The sequence below is a fragment of the Monodelphis domestica genome, chromosome 1 (assembly GCF_027887165.1).
Source record: "Monodelphis domestica isolate mMonDom1 chromosome 1, mMonDom1.pri, whole genome shotgun sequence".
NCBI lineage: Eukaryota > Metazoa > Chordata > Mammalia > Didelphimorphia > Didelphidae > Monodelphis > Monodelphis domestica.
Window position 1 is genome coordinate 693,115,402 of NC_077227.1, and position 21,590 is coordinate 693,136,991.

Here is a 21,590-nt window from a genome sequence, read left to right on the forward strand (position 1 = left end):
GTTTCTTGTAGACAACATATGGTAGGATTTTGGATTCTAATCCACTCTCCTATTCATCTACGTTTTATGGGTGAGTTCTTCCCATTTATGTTCAAAGTTATGATTGTTACTTGTGAATTCCCTAGCATTTTGATAGCCTTTCCTAGTTGTCCTTTCTTCTTTTGCTATATCCTTTTAAACAGTGGCTTACTTTTAATCAATCCCCTTAATCCCCTCCCTTGATATGCTTCCCTTTTTGGTCCCTCCCTTTTTGTTCCCTTCTAGGTTTTTTTTTTTAGGGTCTCTTAAGTTCCCTCCCCCCTCTCCTTCCCTCCTTTTTTGTACTCCCTTCCCCTACCCCCCTTAGTTTTCCCTTCTCCCTTACCCTGTAGGATAAGATAGAATCCAAGATCCCAATGGATCTAGATACTCTTCCCTCTCAGAGTTGATTTCACTGAGAGTAAGGTTTAAGTATTGCCTATTAGCACTCTCTTCCTCTCCTTCTAATAAGAATATTCTTCCCCTCCCCTTCCCATGTGTATCTTTGTGTGAAAAAGATTATTCTATTTATTTTATTTCTTCAAGTATCTCTTGGTACCATCATCAATTCCCCCACACCCTTTTTCCTTTTTTTTTGGCATATCTTCTTATAGCCCTTAATGCCACAATCTTTTCTAGTGAGTGATTCTTCTAATTACTATAATGATGAATACAAATTTTGAGAGTTACAAATAACTTTTTTTCCCTCATCTCTAACATAAGCATAGTAATTCTTGCCTACCTTTCTCACAGGGTTATTTTGGGGAAAGTACATTATACACTGGAAAGCACTACATTGTTTTTGTTTTGTTTTTAAATAATTATCCTGGAGAATGTAGAAAGGGAATGGATAGGAGACTGAAGTAGATTAATCTCAAGGAACAATGAACCTAAATAAATAAGCAAACAAACAAATGAATGAATGAATAAATAAATAAATAAGTAGATATATAGATAAATAAAAGGGAGGGGGTCTATTAGTAATTTCACAGGTAAAGGGAACTCCCAGAGGAAATCCTCCCTCCCTCCCCCCACCCCAATGCAAGCTGAAATCTCTTTGTAGTTATCAAGAATTGAAACATCAAACCTGAATGGAAACAAAAGCTGTTAAGATGTATACAAGGATTCTTATGGGCTGCATACAACTCAATTTTATTCTGCCCTTGCTTTAGCAGCACATGTACTAAAACATTGTATTTTTATTTATTTTGTTAAATAAAGTGATTTGACCAGTATTAAATATCAAAGGTATTGTAGAAATTAAGTAAATGACAGTAAACTTTTTGAAAGAAGGCCTGTCTATTATAACTGAGAGATGGAAGAGAGAAGCCAGACTGAACAAAATGGGTGTAATTCAGAAGAATTAACTAGTAATCAGGAGACTCGGGGAGGGCAACATAGTGATACATTATACTCCTACAATTTGCTTCCCTCCTTTCCATTTTTATGTTACTGAATGAAACCAGAAAAAAACAACAAGATAACTGTGTCCACTCCATATTTATGTTACATGATTTCAATTGTGTCCTCTAAGCATCAAGGCAATCCTTTTACCCTTCCCTTAGAGATGTATTCTTCCACTCAACAAAGCTGCTCTTCCCCACTTCCACCTACCCTATGTACACACACCACCCCTCCCAGCTGCGGATCTTCCCCCATACTTAGACCAGCTCTTTTTAAAGACCCTTACCTTCTGTCGTCGTAACAACTCTAAGACAGAAGGGCAAGGGCTAGGTAAATAGGGTTAAGTGACTTGCTCGGGGTCACACGACTAGGAAGTGTCTAAGGCCAGATTTGAAGCCAGGACCTCCCGTCTCTGGGCCTGGTGCTCTATCCACTATGCTAGCCAGCAACCCCAGACTTATGCTTATCTTCGATGAGTCTGATTGTCATTTCTAGGTAGATGATAATGATGATGATGATAGTATTTATATAGTTTTAAGGAATGCAAATACTTTAACAACGTCATCTCATTTGGTCCTCACAACAACCCTGGGAGGCATCCTCCCTAATTTACAGATGGGGAAATCAAAGCAGTCAAATCTAAATGACTTTCAAGGGTTACACAGTCGGTATCTGTGGCTTCATGAGGGGTCTTTCTGCCTCTAGGTCTAGCGTGGTGTCTAATGTGCTGCCCTGCTGACAAACGGTTCCCCAGGCCTCACCGCACAACTCTATGAGCTACCGATCTCACGTGATGAGCTGCCTGTTAGTCATGTGACAGTTCCGTCTTGTTGATTCTGTCTTACAGCCTTTCTTGTTTGTGTCCCTCCTCTCTGCTCACACCTGCACTGCGGCCACCATTCACAGTGGGTCTCCCCAGTCTGTCTCCCTCAGCTGCCAGAGTGAGCTTCTTCAAATGCTAACTAGACTCTCGCTCCCCTAATACATTCTCATCGCTACCTGCTCCCTCCAGGACCAAATACCAACATCTTTGTTTGGATTTAAAGTCCTTCCTGGGCTGGCTCCTTCCTACTTTTATAGGCAACAAGGCCACTGACTTGCAGCCTCTTCCTTGAATAGTGCTCTCTCTCCCTGCTCTGACTTTTCACTCTCCCCGTCAGGCCTGAAATGCTGACTTTGGTCTCTACCTCCTCAGGGCTTCCCTGGATTCCTTCAGGACTCAACTCAGATGCCACCTTCTGTAGTACCTTTCCTGGGGCCCTTCTTCATCTGCATCCCACTCCACACAGCAATTGCTTAATAAACCCTTGTTGACTGATTGGTAATAGAAAGACTAGTAAATTTAGCATCAAACAATTCCAATATCTGTCATTCTCTATGGGATCTTGGGATTCAGTTCAGATCCAGGACCATCTAGCACAATGCCTTACCAATAAGAGAACTAAGATAATTGTTATTAATTTAATCAGAACATTAACTTGGATATGCTGCTTCTCAACTTCCCTCACTGTAAAATGAAGCAGTTGAATGAGATGATCTGAAAGATCCCTCTCTGCCAGGACTATGTCTCTATCACAATCTGAATTGTACAATTTTTTAATACTTTTTAAACTAGAACCAACCTAATATTGTAATATGTTGCACAGAGATAAGTAAAAGGCTTGCTTCTATTAAAAGAGAGTATCTTAAAATTAAGGCATCTGTACAAATGGGAACATCTGAAATCTATAAGAAACAGGGATTAAACAAAATTCTCTCTAGACCTCAACCAACAGCTTATTCCCTCAAACAGTCTAAATAGGCTCCCTTAATTTTGTGTATAGTATAAATTATAAGGCATCATTTTGAGATGGAAAAAAAATTCTACAATTCAAGTGAGATGAGGTTTTGAATCCTGCCTCTTAGGAAGAGTGATCGTGAGAAAGTCACCTAAACTCTTAACTCTGAGTTTTTAAAAGCATGCTAAATTAGGAGAACTTTAGATGATTCATAGGGCCACTTTAAGCTCTAAATATCATGGTTCAATAATAAACAAATGAGATTTTATTGCAGAGCAATATTTGATGAAAAAATGACAGAAAAAGATTTCCTGAAATAGGCATATTACAAGAATACATAGGACTACAATGTTTTCTTAGGAATGTTTGAAGCAAATAATCTATGATCTGTCATGAAGTCATAGCCAAAATAATACAAGTATCTTGAAGTTGCAAAGCTTAAATTAAAAGTGCCAGGCACACATTTATTCTTTTAAATATTGGACCATAGCCAAAGCAAGCAAAAAAAATTTTTCAACTGTTCTAATTAACTCAGCAATTTTCTTCCTTTCATTTTACCTCCTTAACGACAATAAATAGTCTGTACAGAAGAAGCATGGAGATTAAATTTAACAGATAAATGTAAAGTCTTGTATAAAGGTTTAAAAAAAATCCACTGTACTAGGATAAGATACAGAAGATAAAGCTAAGAAGCAGTTTGCATAAAAAACACATGGACATCTCAGGGCCTGAATTCTCACTGAGATATTAGCAAGCTTTTGTAATGTTAGGCTTCATTAATAAAAGTATGATAAGAGCTAACAGTTGTGCTCATCCAAAAAAAGTAGATTAAGATGCCATCATGCTACCACAACTAGGGAATCTGGGAAACTGATTTGCTGCTAACAACCTAAAGAGGGCACCAAATTCGCTCTATGCTGAGGCTGCCTGTAGTCAGTAGATTCAAACAAGGAGAGTCTTAGGCTCTGAGCTGTTGTTCAGGCCACTCCATTATACTGCAGATGAGATCACTTCATGGCACAGCTCTGCAAATAGGGGGATTCTGTTCATTGGCACGGCTGTCCCAGTGTCTGTGTGCCTTTGTTTTTGTTTTTGTTTTTTTTACAAGACCATGAGGAAATTTTGTGCATTAGGTTGTGCTACAAACTGCCTAAAGTCTTAAGCAAAAAACAAGCTCAGATTTGGCAATGATGACTATGTCATTAGGTCAGTAATAATGACAAATCCCTGAAAACATCTTCTAGACTCTTCTCCATTCTCTTGAACGTGTCCATGTCACAGAACCTATAAACTTCTAATGAAGGAAATAAGAACAATAAGATTAGAAAAGAGAAGCCCCTGGTTGAGGAGAATCAGGAGACCCATGCTCTAATCCTGGCTTTGAATCTAGATCACTCAGCACATGTTTTTTATGTTCCCAGTTTATAAGTTATAGCCTCTATGAGAAGATAAGCTTCAGAAGGGTGAGGGCTATTCTTACCTCTTTGTATCCCTATCTCGTAGCACCATGTCCTGTCACACAGTAGGCTCTTAATAAATGCTTGCTGACTGCATCAGTGATTTCGACAACGAACTTTCCTACTCTGTATCTCAGTGCCTCAGATTGGAGTTAGACTAGATGATCTCTAAGGTTTTTCCTAGCTCTAAAATTCTATAATTTCTCATGAGTCAAAAAATAAATCAATCAATTAATCAAACAATTATAGAAATGGTATTTCAAGTATTAAAATTTACCCAAAATCAGATTATGCAATATTAATGAATATTTCAGATTGATAGAACATTTAACCAATTTATAAATAACACTTGTACTTACTGTAATATTCCAGTTGATCTGTGGTATCCTTGTGTGAAGATTGAGACTGAACATAAGCAGCAAAACTCCAGTAATTACAAATGCACTACAGCTCACAAATTCAAAGAAATAGAGCCCTTCACATGGGGAGCATTCCATGATAGTCTCTATGCAGATGAATGCAATCAGTGCCAAAACCTAGAAAGATAAAAAGAATAAACAGACCTCTATGTGTGTGTGTGTGACATGAGTAGATCCATAAGTTTACTCAAACATGGCAGCAGATCCTTTGACATGTCCAGGGACAACAGGCCTTCCACTTCCAGCTCTGCTGCTTGCTTATTTCTTTCTGCCCTTCCCTCTATCTTAGTCTGTAAAATGAGGGGTTCAATTGGACAGCTGCTGAGGGCTGTTCCACCTCTTTACCTTATGGCCAGTTTAAGTCAGCATTTGTTTTGCACCCCATGTGGGAAAAGATAGATTTTTAGCCCCAGAGAACGACAAAACAAAATAGCCCCGCCTTCAAAAAGTTTACCTTTTACTGGAAGAAATACAACATGAACCCAGAGGAGCACATCCAAAGCCATTCCAAGTAGAAGAGAGTACAAACACCTAGGAATGGCTTAGTGGAGGGGGTGACAGATAAGCTCTGCTGTGAAGGAAGACAAAGAGGCTGCAGGAGGAAAGGCATCACCTTGCAACAGCAAAGTGTAGGTCAGGTGAGCTAGATCTAACCAAGAGTGTGGAGAGAAACAAAAAGGCTGTCAAGTAAGGTGAGAACCAGGTTATAGAGTGCACTAAATGGCCAAGAAGTTTATATTTCTCCTAGCAGCAGAAGGGAGCCACTCAAGCCTCTGAACATGTCCAGTATGTTCTGGAAACATCAACTTGGTACCTCTGTGCACGGTGGATTAGAATGGGAAAAGACTAGAGGCTTCTGCAATATTTAAGGTAAGAGCTGACGAGAGCCTGAACTGGGGTTGAGACTTCATTACTGTAAGTGCTGAAGATCATCGATATTGTCATGGTAAAACTGACAAGACTTGGCAACTTAGTGCAATGTCTGTGCCCATATGTTACCTCTTTATTGCCCCACAGCACCTGGCAAAGGACACTCCAGACAGCAAATAACACATAACTAACATTTGTATAGTTTTAACATTTTCAATATACTCTTACATTTTCTCATTTAAGTCTCAAGCAATTTTGTGAGTCACATACTGCAAGTATGTTAAACCCCATTTCACAAATGAGAAAACTGATCATCAAAAAGTTTAATGACTTGTGCTTGTTACATAGCTATCAAATATGAGCTAGAGCTTGACACAGACTATCTTAACTTCAAGTTCCTTTGTCTTCCTGAATTAATTAATTAAAGGAATAAAAACTGAACCTTTAAGGACATAAGGACTCCACTAGGCTCTGGATGGTTCACTTGAAAGCACCATGAGTTACTCATCCAGAATTAGATGCCCACTTATAGTTGTGAACAGTTCAAACGGTCTTGCTGATAGCTTATGAGTACAGGCTTTAAAATGGAACTCTTCTTCTCTTCCCTAACTTCAAACCAGCTCCTTCATCCTGACTTTCCCATGGCTACTCATGCTTACACCATTCTAATAATTCTACATGGCATTCATACACCAATAACAAAAAAAGACCTAGTGATTTCAAATTTCTATCCCAACCCAATAGTGGCTCAAGTTGCAAATCTGAAGTACAAAACCTCAATCGTGTTTTTCTAGATGTCCTTCCCAAAGTTACTCTACGTAAAACCACCTAAGTTCCCCAACTGAATGACAGCATGCCTAATCCTTAGTCAGCTGAGAAGGGACCACATACAGGAAACTCCTCAAGTTTTTTTTATATTTTCTGTAACAAGGTTTAGTAATCTTCAGTAAGAAATAACATTGTACGGATGAATTGCAAATGCGGCTGGTATGCTAGCTTCAAGCCCCTCCATGCCATAGCCAATGGCTGAGTGCTGTCTCTCCTCACTTAGAGGCAGGTCCTGAAACAGACGTGCAGAGATTGTCACAAGGCATATGCTCAGGTAGGATTTACCACAGTTTATATGCTCTGGAAGAGTCTTAAGACTCCACAGTTACCTGCACCTTCCAATAAGGACTTTCTTTAGCAGCAAGGCATTTTTTGAAGAATTTTAAAGTCCATCAAACAGATCTTTAAAATGAAGTCTCCACCACATGGAATTTTTTTCTTCTATAGTCTGTCTCCCCCCAAGATACTGACACCTACAGATAGTATGAATTCTCTGAACATCTCAACATTATAAAAAGTATTACAAGTAAACAGTGATCTATGAAAATTCTTTGTAAAATATTAATTTTCCATTCTTAGATTTTTGTTGAATTAGCAAATAATATAGAGCAATATTCTAGCCTCCCTACACTTGTCAGAATACTAGCAAAGACAAATGGATTGACTACCAGAAAAGTCACAATATTTGGATGGGAAAGAATATAGCTCTCCACCACTTCAGTCTAGATAGCACAACTTAAATTTCCCCCACTGTTTCTAATTTTTAAAAAAATAATTGTTTAAAGTAATCAATTTAGATGAGAACCTTGAGAATAACTTATAAAATTATCTCCATTTCCTTGGCCTTAAGAATCAAGTTAAGATGCACAAACTTAAAATAACCCACTTTGGTTGAAATATAGCACATAAAAATAGCTTTCTAGACTCATTTTTTTGTTCATGTAAACTTCTAATTATCAGCACTGAAGATTATCCCTAAAGGGAACTATTTCTTTAACAAAATTAAAAAAAAAAAACATTAAGCATGGGCAAAGCAAAGGAGCAGTATAGCAGTCACAGTAGATTGGAACCAAAGCCTCTGATGCTACCTATAAACTCACTTAATCTGTCTGTACCTCAGATTTTAATCTAACAGGATAAGCAACCCTGGAACATTAATCTGTTTGTGGAGGAAGCTGACTCACTGAAAAGGGGCTGACAAAGCCAGAGCTCCTCCAAGTATATATATATATATTTATTTATTTATTTGTGTAGGCACAAGACACTGAGGATACAAAGAAAGAAATCACTCTCCCCCCCTTGCCCTGTTCCTTATAAGGAACATCCAGCATAACTGGGGTGGGGAAAGGGTTATGATACAGAATCAAGAAAGCAGGATTAAAATCGGAGAATAAGGAAGTAAAAGGCTCAAAAGTTTCCCGTTGCCATGGTTCTTGGTACACAAAAAGTTGGCTCCTGCTGCCCAGCAGGATCCTGAGGCAGTTTGGGCTTCTGTTCCCACCCCCTGGCACTGGAAGAACTGGAAGGCTTCTGGATGGCAGAGGCAGCAGTAGCAACAGAAAAGTCAAAGCTGCCCAGTGAATACCAAGTGGAAGAAAGGGCAAATCATCATCATGACACTAGAGGACACTTGCAAATATTATGTCAATACTTCAGAGATCTTTTATTTAATCAGTGTGATACTTCTACCATCAACCTTTCTAGGCTGAGTTAGACGTAAGGGACCTAACAGGGAATCCAATCTGACCCCTTCATTTTCCAAATGAGGGTACAAGGTCTAAAAAAGGCTGAGTGGGCAGCCCAAATTCAAACAGGTAACAAGATATAACATGAGTCCTTTGACTTCAAATCAAACACTTTCCATTCACCTCCCAATTGCTGTGCAACCCACTATTAACTACATTTCTAAGGACCAGTCAGTGTAATGAAACCGCCTGGCACAGCAGGCTTTGTTTGGGATAAAAGGTTTGAATCTTAGCTCCAGCATTTAACTAACCTGGGGGACTATGAATAGATCATTTCTCTAAGCCTCCATTTATCAGTAAATATCAGTAAAGGGAAAATATTTGTGCTACTTGCCTTATATAACTTCTTTTTTTAAAAAAACTGCTTTCTGAACTAGTAACAACTCTAAGAAAGAAGGGTAAGGACTAGGCAAACAATTAAATGACTTGCCCAGGGTCACATAGCTAGAAAGTGTCTGAGGGTAGTTTTGAACCCAGGTCCTCCTGGCTCCTCCTGGCACTCTAGCCAGCTAACTGCCCCACACACTTATTTTAAGAAATGTAAGGAATTATTTAAATGGATATATACATGTGAGTTGTCAGTCTAGGCTTGAAAACAGGGAAAGTCATTACTGAGATTGTAACGTTCTTGAAGTCTTATCAGTTTGGTGCAGGCAGGCTGAGGTTGGCCTCTCCTGGCACAGCCTTTGGGACAATGAGGCAGCAGAACAACTTTAGAGAGGTTCCAGGTAAGGCTGCCACTTACATCTGTCACAACTTAACATTTAGATCACTCTATTACAACTATTAATAACATGAAAATAAGTTTTGAACAATGATACATGTATAACCCAATGGAACTGCTTATCAGCTCTGGAAGGGGGGAGAGAAAATGAATCATGTAACCATGGAAAAATAGTCTAAATGAATTAATTAATTGTTTTTTTAAAATAACACTTAAACATAAGAGAGCTGAAAATATCTTCTTTTTAGGTCTCTCATATATATATGCATATATATGTATACACACATATACATATAAATAGTTAACAAAATAAAAATAAGCTTAGTGGAACAGCTTTGTTTTGGAAGAAATGAAGCCCCATACTCTCTCCCCAGAGAAAACTTTCCATTTTATTATGCAAAACTAAATGGAAACACTAATCTATTAATGAATTAAAAATCAGACAATATTCAAAATGCTTCCAAGCATCCTGACTTATCATGAATTAAATAGTTGGGACTAAGAACAAACCCTCATTCCATTTTGAAACTAATTCATGAATATTTTAAGATGAAACTAAAAACTGAGTGGAAAACTAAATCCTTTCTGCCAAGGTGGAAGCCACTTCTTCCCTCCATAAGCTTGATGTCCTCTCTGTGAGGCTGGAAAGGAATAGTACAATACAAGAGCACTTTGCCTGTCTCTTTTGACAATGAAATGTTAGGGGAATGGTGAAGAGATTTCCAGGCCTGCAAGTCAGGAAGGCCCAAGTCTGAATCCTGCCTTGGACCTTTACTAGTGTGTGATTCTGGGGGGGGGTGGGGGGGAATATCATTGTGTGCCTCAGTTTCCTTAAAATGGAAATATGGATAGCCTTTCCCACCCAGGACTATTGTGAAGATCAAGTGAGATATTTATAAAGAGCTTAGTTCAGTGTCTAGCATACATTAGAAGCACTATATAAATTTAAGCTATTTTCAAGTGGGATAATATTTGTAAAACACTTTGCAAAGCCCCATATATCATTATTGTTGGTGTTGTTATAGTGGCATATACTTCCAGATTAGCAGCATTACAATCCACCTTACCACTCTCCTCCTCCACATCCCTGGGTATTACCATCTGCTATGAAGCTCAACCCTCCAGTTTTCCCCTCTATTAGAATGAGAGCTGTTGGAGAGCAGAAGCTGTCTTATTTCTATTTCTATCCCCATACAGTGGCAGGTACATAATAAGTCCTTAATTTTTTCTTCATTCATACATATACAAGTATCCCTTCCACAATACAACATTGTGGGGGTTAGGGGTGAAGCACCCCTTCAACCAGGTAAATTCACATAAAAATTTCTGGCCTCCGATACTATTAGCTGTGTGACCCTGGGCAAGGCACTTCACCCTGTTTGCCTCCGTTTCTTTAACTTTAAAATGAGCTAGAAAAGGAAATGGCAACACATTCCAGTATATTTGCCCCAAAAAGCCAAAATGGGTTCATGAAGAGTTAGGCACAATAACAAATCTTATAGGGAGAGCATAAAGAATAGGAAAACTAAAAAAGGCTTCTTACTGAAGGTAGGATTTGAGCTGAGACTCATGAGTACCTTATAATTAATTATCATTTATTGTACCACAGATGAAAGTCTGACTTCTCAAAGGCTTTATCAATGTAGCACAGGCTCTGGCAAGTTCAATCAAGATAGAAGAATTTTGAGTACAAAGGCCAGTTATTGGGAGAGATTCATCATTAAAGTAATGATGGGGATGTTTTTAACTGATACAATTCACAAAGAACATTTGAATTAGAGGCATAGAAAGGGGAGCAAATGGTATTGGTTGTAAGAATATTCTACTGAGGAAATCAACTAATAATTTTTATTCACAAGAACTACTTAAATTCATGAGGTCTAATTAAATATCTGGTGACTGGTTCAAATTTAGTACTAACTTATGAGACCTTCAAACATTCCACTGTTTGAGTAGAATTAGCCAATGTAAGTACTAAATAAAATTCATAGACCTTATCAAATGCCAGCATGGTATTCACAGAACAGGCTGATGATCGATCTATAAGGCCACATTTCATAACCAAAGCTAAATTCAAATCACAAACACATGTTAACAAGTGTAAAAACATAGTGTAAAAAATAAAAATTGGATTTTTCTAATCATTTTTTAAGATTTTCAACATCAAAAAAGTACTTTAGAATAAATAAGCTAGAAAACTGGCATGAACAACATAACAGGAATTTCTCCCTTAATTACAAAGTTGATCACAGTGTAATGATGGATGAATATATATATATATATATACACACTTATATATATTATATAGAGAGACAGACAGAAATCATGAAGCTCTTGCTAATACTCACATACCAGGCACCATGCTAAGTGTTAAAGATACAAACACAAGTCAATCCCTGCCATCAGAGACATGGGTTGTCTCTATTTCTAATTCCCTCACTGACTCTCCAACGATCTGTAATCTTGTCTTCCAACTTCAGCACTCAAATGAAACTGCTCTCTCCAAAGTTACTAATGATCTCAATTGCCAAATCTGATGGTCTTTCCTCAGGCCTAATGTTTCTTGACCCATATGCTGCATCTGACTCACTGGTGATATCTCGCCCTCCTGGATATTTCCTTTCTAGGTTTTTGTGACACTATTGCCTCCTGGTTCACCTCCTACCTGCCTTCCTCAATCTCTTTTATTTGTTCATCATGCACATCTTTCTCCCTACATGTTGGTGTTCCCCAAAATTGTTTGGTTCTTTTTTTCTGCCTCTATTCTCATTTATTCATTCTCTTTCTTTTCTCTAGCTCTCATTTAATTATCAGCTCTATGTAAATCACTCTCAGATCTACATATCAACCCCCAGAATTTTAATCCTACATAACCAATTATCTCTTGAACATTTCAAAGTGGATGTCTAAGAAACACCATCAATTCAGCATATCTAAAACTAAATGCATTATCTATCTTTCCTCCTAAACCCTCCCCTTCTGTTGAAGGTGCCACCATTCTTCCAGTCTCTCAAGTTCTTAATCTGGGGGTCATCCTGAATGCCTTCCTCTCCCTTGCCACCCCACATATCCAACCAAGTTCCTAATCTGGGGGTCATCCTGAATGCCTTCCTCTCCCTTGCCACCCCACATATCCAACCAAGTTCCTAATCTGGGGGTCATCCTGAATGCCTTCCTCTCCCTTGCCACCCCACATATCCAACCAGTTGCCAAATCTTGCAGGTTCTACCTTTGCAACATCCCATATCTATCCCTCCTCTTCACTCAAACAGCTACAATCTTAGTTCAGGCCTTTATTGCTTCTTGCCTAGATTATTTCAACAGCCTCCTGATCAGTCTCCCTTCTCTGTCTCACCCCACTAAATTCGAACCTATGTACTGCTGCCAAAGTAATTTTCCGTTAAGTGCAGATCTGGCCATGTGATTCCTTTACTCAATTCCAGTGGCTTCCTATTTTCTCTAAAATAAAATATAAATTCCACTGCCTAGCTTTTGGAGCCCTAAATGACTTGGCTCCAACTTCTCTTTCCAGACTTTTTGGGTACTGCTCTCCTTCCCACAATCTTCCATAAAAACTCCTCACCTCTGACTCATGAGTTCTTTTCTTCCTTTAAAATACAGATTAGGAACCATTTTCCACATGATGCCTTTCCTATAGTGCCTTCTTTCCCCAACTACCTTGTATTTACTTTTTGTATGTTTTTCTGTTTACTAACTTTATACTTCTAACATATGCATTTTTCTATTACACTTTGCCTCCTCCACTGGAATGTTAGATCCTAGAGAGTAGGGTCTGTTTCACTATTTCCTCTTGTATCCCAAGCACCAAGAACAGTGCCTAGAACATAGTAGGCATTTAATAAATACTTGTTGATTGATTTTTTGAAGATGCTTATAGTCTAATGGGGGAGAGACAACCCATTAAAAAGGCATTAGGAAGGGAAGCCAATTAGAGGACACTGGCACCAGATGAGGAGGCAGCAGAAGCCAAAGCACAGGAGACCTCAGGGCATGCTCAAGTCCAGTGGGAGGGAGATGAGGAAGATGGTACGATGTTTGTCAATAAAGAATAGCAATCTTCATCCATCGCTATCGGCTTCCTAATAATCAGAGCTGCCTAAAATGAGGATAAGCTGACTTAGGAGGCAGTAGATTTCTCATCTCTGTCATGGGAATCTTGAAGCACAATATAAAAGAAAACTGCAGAGGCAATTCTTGTTCACACACAGGTAGGTTTAATAGGACGTCTGAGGCCTGCGTAATAGAACTAAAATTAGGCATAGGTAATCAAAAAGTCCAAACTTTCCCTTGTACAAAAGAGAAAACCAGGGCCCAAAGAGAGGCTGGTTACCTCAAGAGTAAATTCCCAAAGACCAGAGAAATGTGGCCTACAAAGCATAGAACAGATATTGTGAGCCCAAATACATCAGTCTTGCTATATGTCTCCTGACCTGTAAGTGGAGTCAGGCAAAGTACACTGGACTTTGCCAGAAGCCCGGGGATCAGTTCCAAGTTTTATTATTTACTAGCTCTATGCTCTCGAGCAAATCCTTTCCCCCATTTGGACATCCATCCCCTCCTCTATAACAAGGAGCGTTTGTGCCCCTGACCTGACGAGGTAACGATAAGGACAGCCCTCTATAACCTGTCAAATGTGATCTGGATATACACCTTTCAATAGCTCTGCAGCTTAGCAGGTTGCCTCAATGAGTGGCTATGGGGAGAAAAAAACCATCACCCTTTAGCTACCATCCCTGGTAATGAGCCTTCTGGGCCCTGGGCTGGTCCTTGGAACAAAGCCAAGCAATATGCCCAAAGACCTGACTGTGAAGCTGTTCCAGCTGGGGCTTGCCCTCTGTTGACAAAGCCCTAAAGCACCGCATCACTTCTATTCCATGGCAAGGTACTAGAGGGCTTCAGTAAAGCTAGAATACTTAAAAGAATTGTAAACGATGAGTTCTCTGTGCTGTTTATGACTCCTGTGACATGTATTCTTCCTCCAGAGGGGATATTTGGTAGAGAAGGTTAATCAAACTACTACTTTCTCCTGGGGAAAGCTAGAAATTAGCTCTCCAGCTTAAACAATGTGTTCCTGTGCTTAATGAGAAGATTGTCCAGGTAAATTATTTACCAAGTAGTCAGTGGTTTCCTATATAATCTTTTCTTTCTTTGTTTTCCACTAGAAACGTGACTACTGCTACAAAGCTAAAAGAAAAATGGCCTACTTCTGACAGCCTAAGTTAAGATCCAAGAGAAATGAGATGGAGATAAAACCTAGTAATGAAAAGGAAGAAGGGCAGGTAGATAACATTAAATTCAACAGTTACAGGATCAATAGCACTAAAACTACTCAAGAAAGAAAACAATAAAGGCTAAGAAGCAGAAATAAGGGATTGCTAGGCCATTTCCACATTTGTAAATAAATAAACCAGTAAATATTAAACATTTGTGCCCTCTATTCAAGCACTCCCCCATCTTCATTCCAAGAGGGAGAGCAGCCTCATGTCACAGACAGAACAGAGCTCTGCCTAGTGTTACTTACTGAAGCCTCCTGGATACCACTTCTGTGAGAATGGGAAGCCAAGAAGGAGCTCAGGGAGTATGATTCGGAGCAGCAGCACTAAGCTGGAGCTATATATGGCTTCATTGTCAAGTGAAGCCTCCAAATCTTAGATTCTGGGGCAACATAAAACTCAACTATCAGTCAATAAATGACATCCATAAATCTAAGCCAATGATGGCGAACCTATGGCACACTGTCTTCTCTGTGGGCACACCTGCCATCCCTTGTCAGAGATCATTACTGGAAAGCCAGAGGGACTGGGGTGGAGCTGCTCCCTTCCCCCTCCCCATGCACCTGAAGACATTCCTAACTTCACCTGCACCTCTGCCCAACAGCCAATGGGAGTGCTTCCTCCCTCCACTATCTAGGGTAAGGGGGAGGGGGCACGACACTGTCTCTAAAAGGTTCGCCATCACTGGCCTCATCCCTACCAAGCTGTGGGCTGGGCTGCTGATCTGCTTCTCCAGCCTGCCTACCTGTGACACCACTCAGCCTCACAATATAGTTGACTGCAAACTACTTTCAGAAAGGCCTGACCTCAGAAACATCAGTCTCTGTCTTACACTCTGACTTCCTGAAACAGCCTCACTGTCAGTGCTGCTGCATCATGTCTACGACTCCATACAGTTGCTCCTGAGGCCCCAGAATCATGGCAGCATCCCATTTACAAAATCTGACACCTGTGTTCTCTTCTATCATAGCACCCAGATGTGTCCCATTTCTCCTACCATATTGATACCTGGGAATCAGAAATCTTGGGGCCTAGTCCTGATTTTGCCATTTCTTTTTCAATTCATGAAATTTGCATTAAATCCCTGCAAAGCATTATTCTGGGAGCTAGGGATACAAAGGCAAAAATTAAATAGTCCCTGACCCCAAGAAGCCTTCATTCTACTGGGGAAATACAACAAAGGGTCATAGACAGCATTAAAGGGACCCCAGAAATCATTAAGTATAATTCTCTTATCTTACATACAGATGGAGAAACTGAGGCAAGAGTTTAAGTGACCACCTTTAAGTCACACATGTGGTACATAGAAAAGGGAGTGGATTTTAACCCAAATGTTCCAAATTCCAGTTTCAGTTTCTTTTATACTATGCCATGTTGCCCATATGAATCTAGATAAGTAAAGACAAATTAAACACAAAATAATTGCAAGAATAAGCTAGTACTAACAACTAGGGTGATCTGGAAAGACTTTCTAATTAGGAGGTGGTATCTGAGCATTAAGTAAGAGATTTTTGCCAGACTGAGCTAAAAAAAAATTGCATTTATATATAGAGAATCACCTGCACAAAAAATGGTATGTCATGGTGGCAAAAAATTGGAAAATGAGGGGATGCCCTTCTATCAGAGAATGGCTGAACAAATTGTAGTATATGTTGGTGATGGAATACTATTGTGATCAAAGGAATAATAAAGTGGAAGAACTCCATGGGAACTGGAACAACCTCCAGGAATTGATGCAGAGCAAAAGGAGCAGAACCCGAAGAACATTGTACACAGAGACTGATACACTGTGGCACAATCGAATGTAATGGACTTCTCCTTTAGTGGCAATGCAGTGATCCTGAACAACCCAGAGGGATGTAGGAGAAAGATCTATCCACATTCAGAGGAAAAAAGAGGGATGTAGGAGAAAGATCTATCCACATTCAGAGGAAAAACTGTGGGAGTAGAAACACAAAAGAAAAACAACTGCTTGACTATATGGGTCAACTCGGATATGGTTGGAGATGTAGACTCTAAATGAACATCCTAATGCAAACACCAACAACATGGAAATGGGTTCTGATCAAGGACACATGTAATACCCAGTGGAATTACACGTGGGCTATGGGAGGGGTGGGGGGAGATGTAGGGGTAGGAGAGGGAGGAATAGAACATGATTTTTGTAACCAAGGAATAATGTTTGAAATTGACCAAATAAAATTAAAAAAAAATAGTATGTCAAATTCAAGTAACAGTTACTTGGGAGTGGGGGACAATGAAACATCAGGGAAGTATTATGAAATCAGACTAGAAAAAAGTAGGTGGAAATTAGATTTTAAAAGAACTTTAAATCCAAGGCTATGGGGTTTATATTTTATTTTAAAGGCAATAAAAATGTTCTGAAAAAAGGTTAGTAGAAGAATATGGTCAGATATGTGTTTTAAATACCAATTTAGCTGTTATCAGTGGGCCAAAAAGAATTTATGAAATGCTGGCTATGTGCCAGTGCTGTGGCTAAGTGCTGGAAATTTGAAAGAAAGGTGAAAATACAGTCCCTGCCCTTAAGGAGCTCAAATTCTAATGGAGGAAAACACCACACAAATCCCTGTCCATACAAGATATATACAGTGGAAACAGAATGGAATCTTCGAGGGTAGGTGCTGGGGGGAAGAGTCTCTTGTAGAAAGTAGGATCTGAGTTGTCTTTAAGGAAGCCAGACAAGGTAGGGAATGAAAGCAATGACAGAATGGGAGATGGCCAATGAAAAGGTTCAGAGTATGTAAGAGAAATGTATTGTTCCATGTAATGAGGAAAATGAATGGCAGGGAAGAAAAAGACTCGGAGAAGAGGGACCAGTTAGAAGGCTATTTCAAAGGTCCAGGCAAAGGTGATGAGGGTGTGCACCAATGTAGAGGTTATGTAAGAGGAAGAAAAGGGAATGGATACCAGAGATGTTATATAGATAATAGCATCAGTAAGAACTGCTGATGGACTGGATACAGTTCAGAGGGAGAGAGAAAGAGAGCAAGGGTCTACTGTCAGTGTGAATGACTGAAAAGATGGTGGTACCAAAAAAGGGAAGAAATTTCAAAAAGGCATGATTTAAGGAGAAAATAGAATTTCTATTTCGGATATGATCATTTAAGTGGAGCTATCCAATAGGTAATTAGTAATGTGAGACTATCGTTCTCAAATGAGATTAGGGTAGGGGCATATATTATATATTGGAAACATCTGCTAAAGAAATGATAATTGAACCCAGGGGAGCTAACTAACCAGGTATTATGAACTCAATTCCCATGGGGCCTCAGGATCTCCATATAAAAAACAAGGGGATTAGACCAGATAATCTCCATGGTTCTTTCTAGCTTTAATGGTTTAGTTGAAATATTTGTTTTTGATTGGGAGTGGAATAGTTCTTGCCATATGATGAAGCTGTCAGTCTATCTTGGTCTCAGGCTTGCTTGTGCACCACAGCTCAGCTGGGTTTCCATCAGATTTTTCAAGCTGTTTTTAACTGTGTAAATTTTTTTTCTATTTCAGAATTCCCTAAACCCCCAAATAAGTAAAGGTAGTACTTAGTGGAGCAGAGATCTGCCCTCTGGCTATGCAAATGACTTAAATTTCAAATCTGCCTTGGCAACACTTCCATTTTTACCATAAATTCTGCTCTCAGGTTTTACTTTCTAAAAGCTAAACAACGCTGCAAAATAGAGAAATAAGAATGGGATCTTTTTTTTAATCTCCAAGAACTTGTGCATGAATGCATATTACATGCACACACATAGATATAGTCATTCAATAAATAAAGTGGAAAATAATTGCTTATTTACACATTTCACTCAACTAAGAAAAGGGAGAAAAAAGGGAAATTAGTGGAAGAGTAGATAAAGGATGAGTCCTAAGGAAAACAAACTCGATCTGAGGTAATACAAAAATATTTATTGCTTTTTTTGAGGTGGCAAAGAATTGAGGAAGAGTGTGCCCATCAATTTGAGAAATGGCTGAACTAGTCAATGGTATCTAAATGTCTGACAATACCATTGTGCTATAAGAAATGATAAGAGAGATGGCTCCAGAGAAACCTGGGAAGATTTGTATGAAATGACAGGTAATGAAATGAAGCAAACAGAACCTGGAGAACAATTTACATAATCACAACAAATTATGCAATGACAATAATGTGATAAAGACAACTTTGAAAGACTTAAGAACTCTGATAAGCTTAATTATGAACCCCAATTCCAGACGTCTAACAGCTAAACATACTACCTACCTTCCTGATAAAAAAAGAGACAGACCCAAGAGTACAGAATGAGAATATATATGGTAGAAATATCCCTTTTGGACATGGCCAACAGAGAAAATTGGGGGCTTTTTTATTATATATTTATAACCAGTTTTGTTCTTCTTTAATTCACAATAGAGGAAGGGGAAAATGGAAAGAAGGAAAATATTTTCTGATTGAAAAAATTAAAATTAAATTTTTCAAAAAGAAAAGAATTCCCTGACCATTCCAAACAATTCAATAAGCATTTAGTAAGTGCCTACAATGCTCCAGGCACCATGCATGTTAGGCACCAATTAAAAAAAAAGTTAGCAAGTTCTATTGGGAAAAAACACATATATAGAAAATTAAATATGAAATACATATGAAATAAAAGTAACATCAGGGAGGAGAAATGTTCCATCAACTGGAAGAATCAGGATACTCTATTGAGTTGAGCTTTGAGAGGAATCAAGAGCTTTTAAATGGCAGGCAAGGAGGAAGGATAGGGAACAGAAAACAGGACAGACAGACACGTGATGAAATGAGCATTTGAGAGGAGTAATGTGCAATAAACCTGGAAAAGAAGACTGAGGTGAGATTATAAAAGAATTTAAAAGCTAAACCAAGGATTTGGGATTTTATTCAGTTGGTAAGAAGTTTCTTGAACAGAGAATGATGTGGCATACTTGTGTTATAGAAATATTAATTTGATAGCTGTGTGGAATATATTTGGGAAGGAGAAGAGATGGAAGCAGATCAATTAGGAGGCTACTGAAATAGTCGAGGGGAATTGTATAAGCAGTTGGATGCAAAATATTTTAAGTAGAGTTAACAAGACCCACTTCTTAGAAGTGAAGGGGAGAGCACCAAACCTGCAGTTGGGAGAACCTGGGTTCCAATAGGCCTCAGATACTTCCTAGCCATGTGACACTAGGCAAGTCATTTAACCCAATTTTGAAGAGGAGGAGGAAGAGAGAAGGGTGAGGGAGGAGGAAGAGTCAAGGATGTTTCCAATACTGAAAACCCTGGGAGATTGGGAGGAAGGTGCCTCCCTCAACCTAAATAATAAAATTAAGAGAGAGGAAAAGATATTAAAAGTGCTGCAAACAAAACTATTCATATATATGTAACTATAATGAGCAAGCTTGGAGTCAAAGAGAAAATTAGAAAATAACTTTCTTTGCATAGGTAGTAGACTTTGGGCATAAAATAGTGTATGTAATAAATTTAGGTAATTGTGTTAGTTTTACTGCACTGTTATTTTTTTTTTAATTCTCTGCTATACGGGTTACAAAATAAATAAAAAGTAATTTGGGAGAAAGGTACTAGCAACTGGGTGGATCATGACTCTTCCCTGCTATGATGTGGTATTGGAACCAAATCTTGAAGTAAACTGGGAATGCTAGAAGGTAGGGAGAAAAAACATTCTCTAATGAGGTAATGTTAAAACAAACTATATCAATAAAAATATTTTTTAATAAAAAGCACTACAGAACATTTCCTTCATGTCATCTAATGACAGAGTTATACCTAATTTCTGGATATTAATGGAAGTACAGGGAGTTGGAAGTGAGAAACTCTAATGAATTCTACTGCCTTTGTGACCTCGACTAAGTCATCCCCTCTCTAGGCTGCTATTCCCTCGTGTGTAAAATGAGAGCTCTGCAGCACTAAATCCTAAGATTCTATGAAAACCACAAAATGGTCAGCATTTTCCTTGCCAGGAAGAATGCCCACAGAATTTGAGCATAAATGCCACCCTCCGCAAATGGCTACATACCCAGATTGTTTAAATTAGTAATAAAGAACAAACAATATATGCATGGAGTACACAGGAAACCAGCTGCCTTCAACCACATCCATCTGAAGATGCTTAGCCATAATGTTGACATTCTGGTTTGGTTGCCCCCATCCCCTTCCTTTTTGCAGGGTCCAAGCTCCCTGAATAAAACTTCCCTAGTTATTTTTCACTCTTTGCAAAGTGTACATCTGGAACATACTTACTACAAGAAGTCCTAACTTCAGTGATATGCCTTTTCCTGATACATACTCTAGTTCTTTTAATATATGGTTTTTATAAGTTGCTGTGACTGAAAAATAATCCCCCTAGTGATCAGCATACAGTTAAATCTTTTCAAACTTAGCTAGGGGGTTCTCCAATGATTATTACACAGTCCTTCACTAGGCAGTCTTTCCAGTTTGATTTGTAATTTATTTTTAACAAAATAAATGTCAATGCAAATGATCATTTTGTTGTTGTTGTTGTCAGTGTGGGGCAGGGGAAAGAGCTTGAGAATAAGAGTCCTGGGTTCTAATGCTGTCTGTTATTGACCTTGGTGAGTTACTGCTGCCTGCTACTTTATTTTCATGTCTGTAAAATGAGGGGGTTGAAATAAATAGTTGTTTAGGCTCCTTAAAGCCTATAACATTCTATGACATTATTCTAAAATACATTTTGTTTTCCCAATAATAGTATTTCTGTAACCAAAGCAGGCAGTTTTGTCTTTCTGTTTAATTGGAATACAACAGAGTAGAATTCTAGGAAGTAGTTGTTTCCTTCTAAAGGAGGAAAGATAGTTCCCTGGAAGCAGAACATGGACAGCCTTCAAGAGGGCATGGTAGCCCCCCCAAAATAATTTTTAAAAAATAAATATAAATATATATACAACATTATAAAATAATAATTTTAAGACGTTGTGGAGGGGTTTCCTGAGGTGTTTGTTGGGTGACTATGTTAAAATTTATAAACAAAAAAAATTTTTTTAAGAAAACAAAGTAATAATGATGATAATTCAAAGGCC

General features: G+C 38.6%; 1 protein-coding gene across 1 annotated transcript in view; it reads right to left on the reverse strand.

Annotated features, from left to right (window-relative positions):
* Positions 1–21,590, reverse strand: part of CMTM4 (CKLF like MARVEL transmembrane domain containing 4) — a 73,790-nt gene that overhangs the window by 19,941 nt on the left and 32,259 nt on the right. Inside the window, exon 2 of the mRNA XM_001364216.4 lies at positions 5,017–5,193. Within this exon, the coding sequence (XP_001364253.2) occupies positions 5,017–5,193 (177 nt within the window). The remainder of the gene's footprint in view (positions 1–5,016; positions 5,194–21,590) is intronic.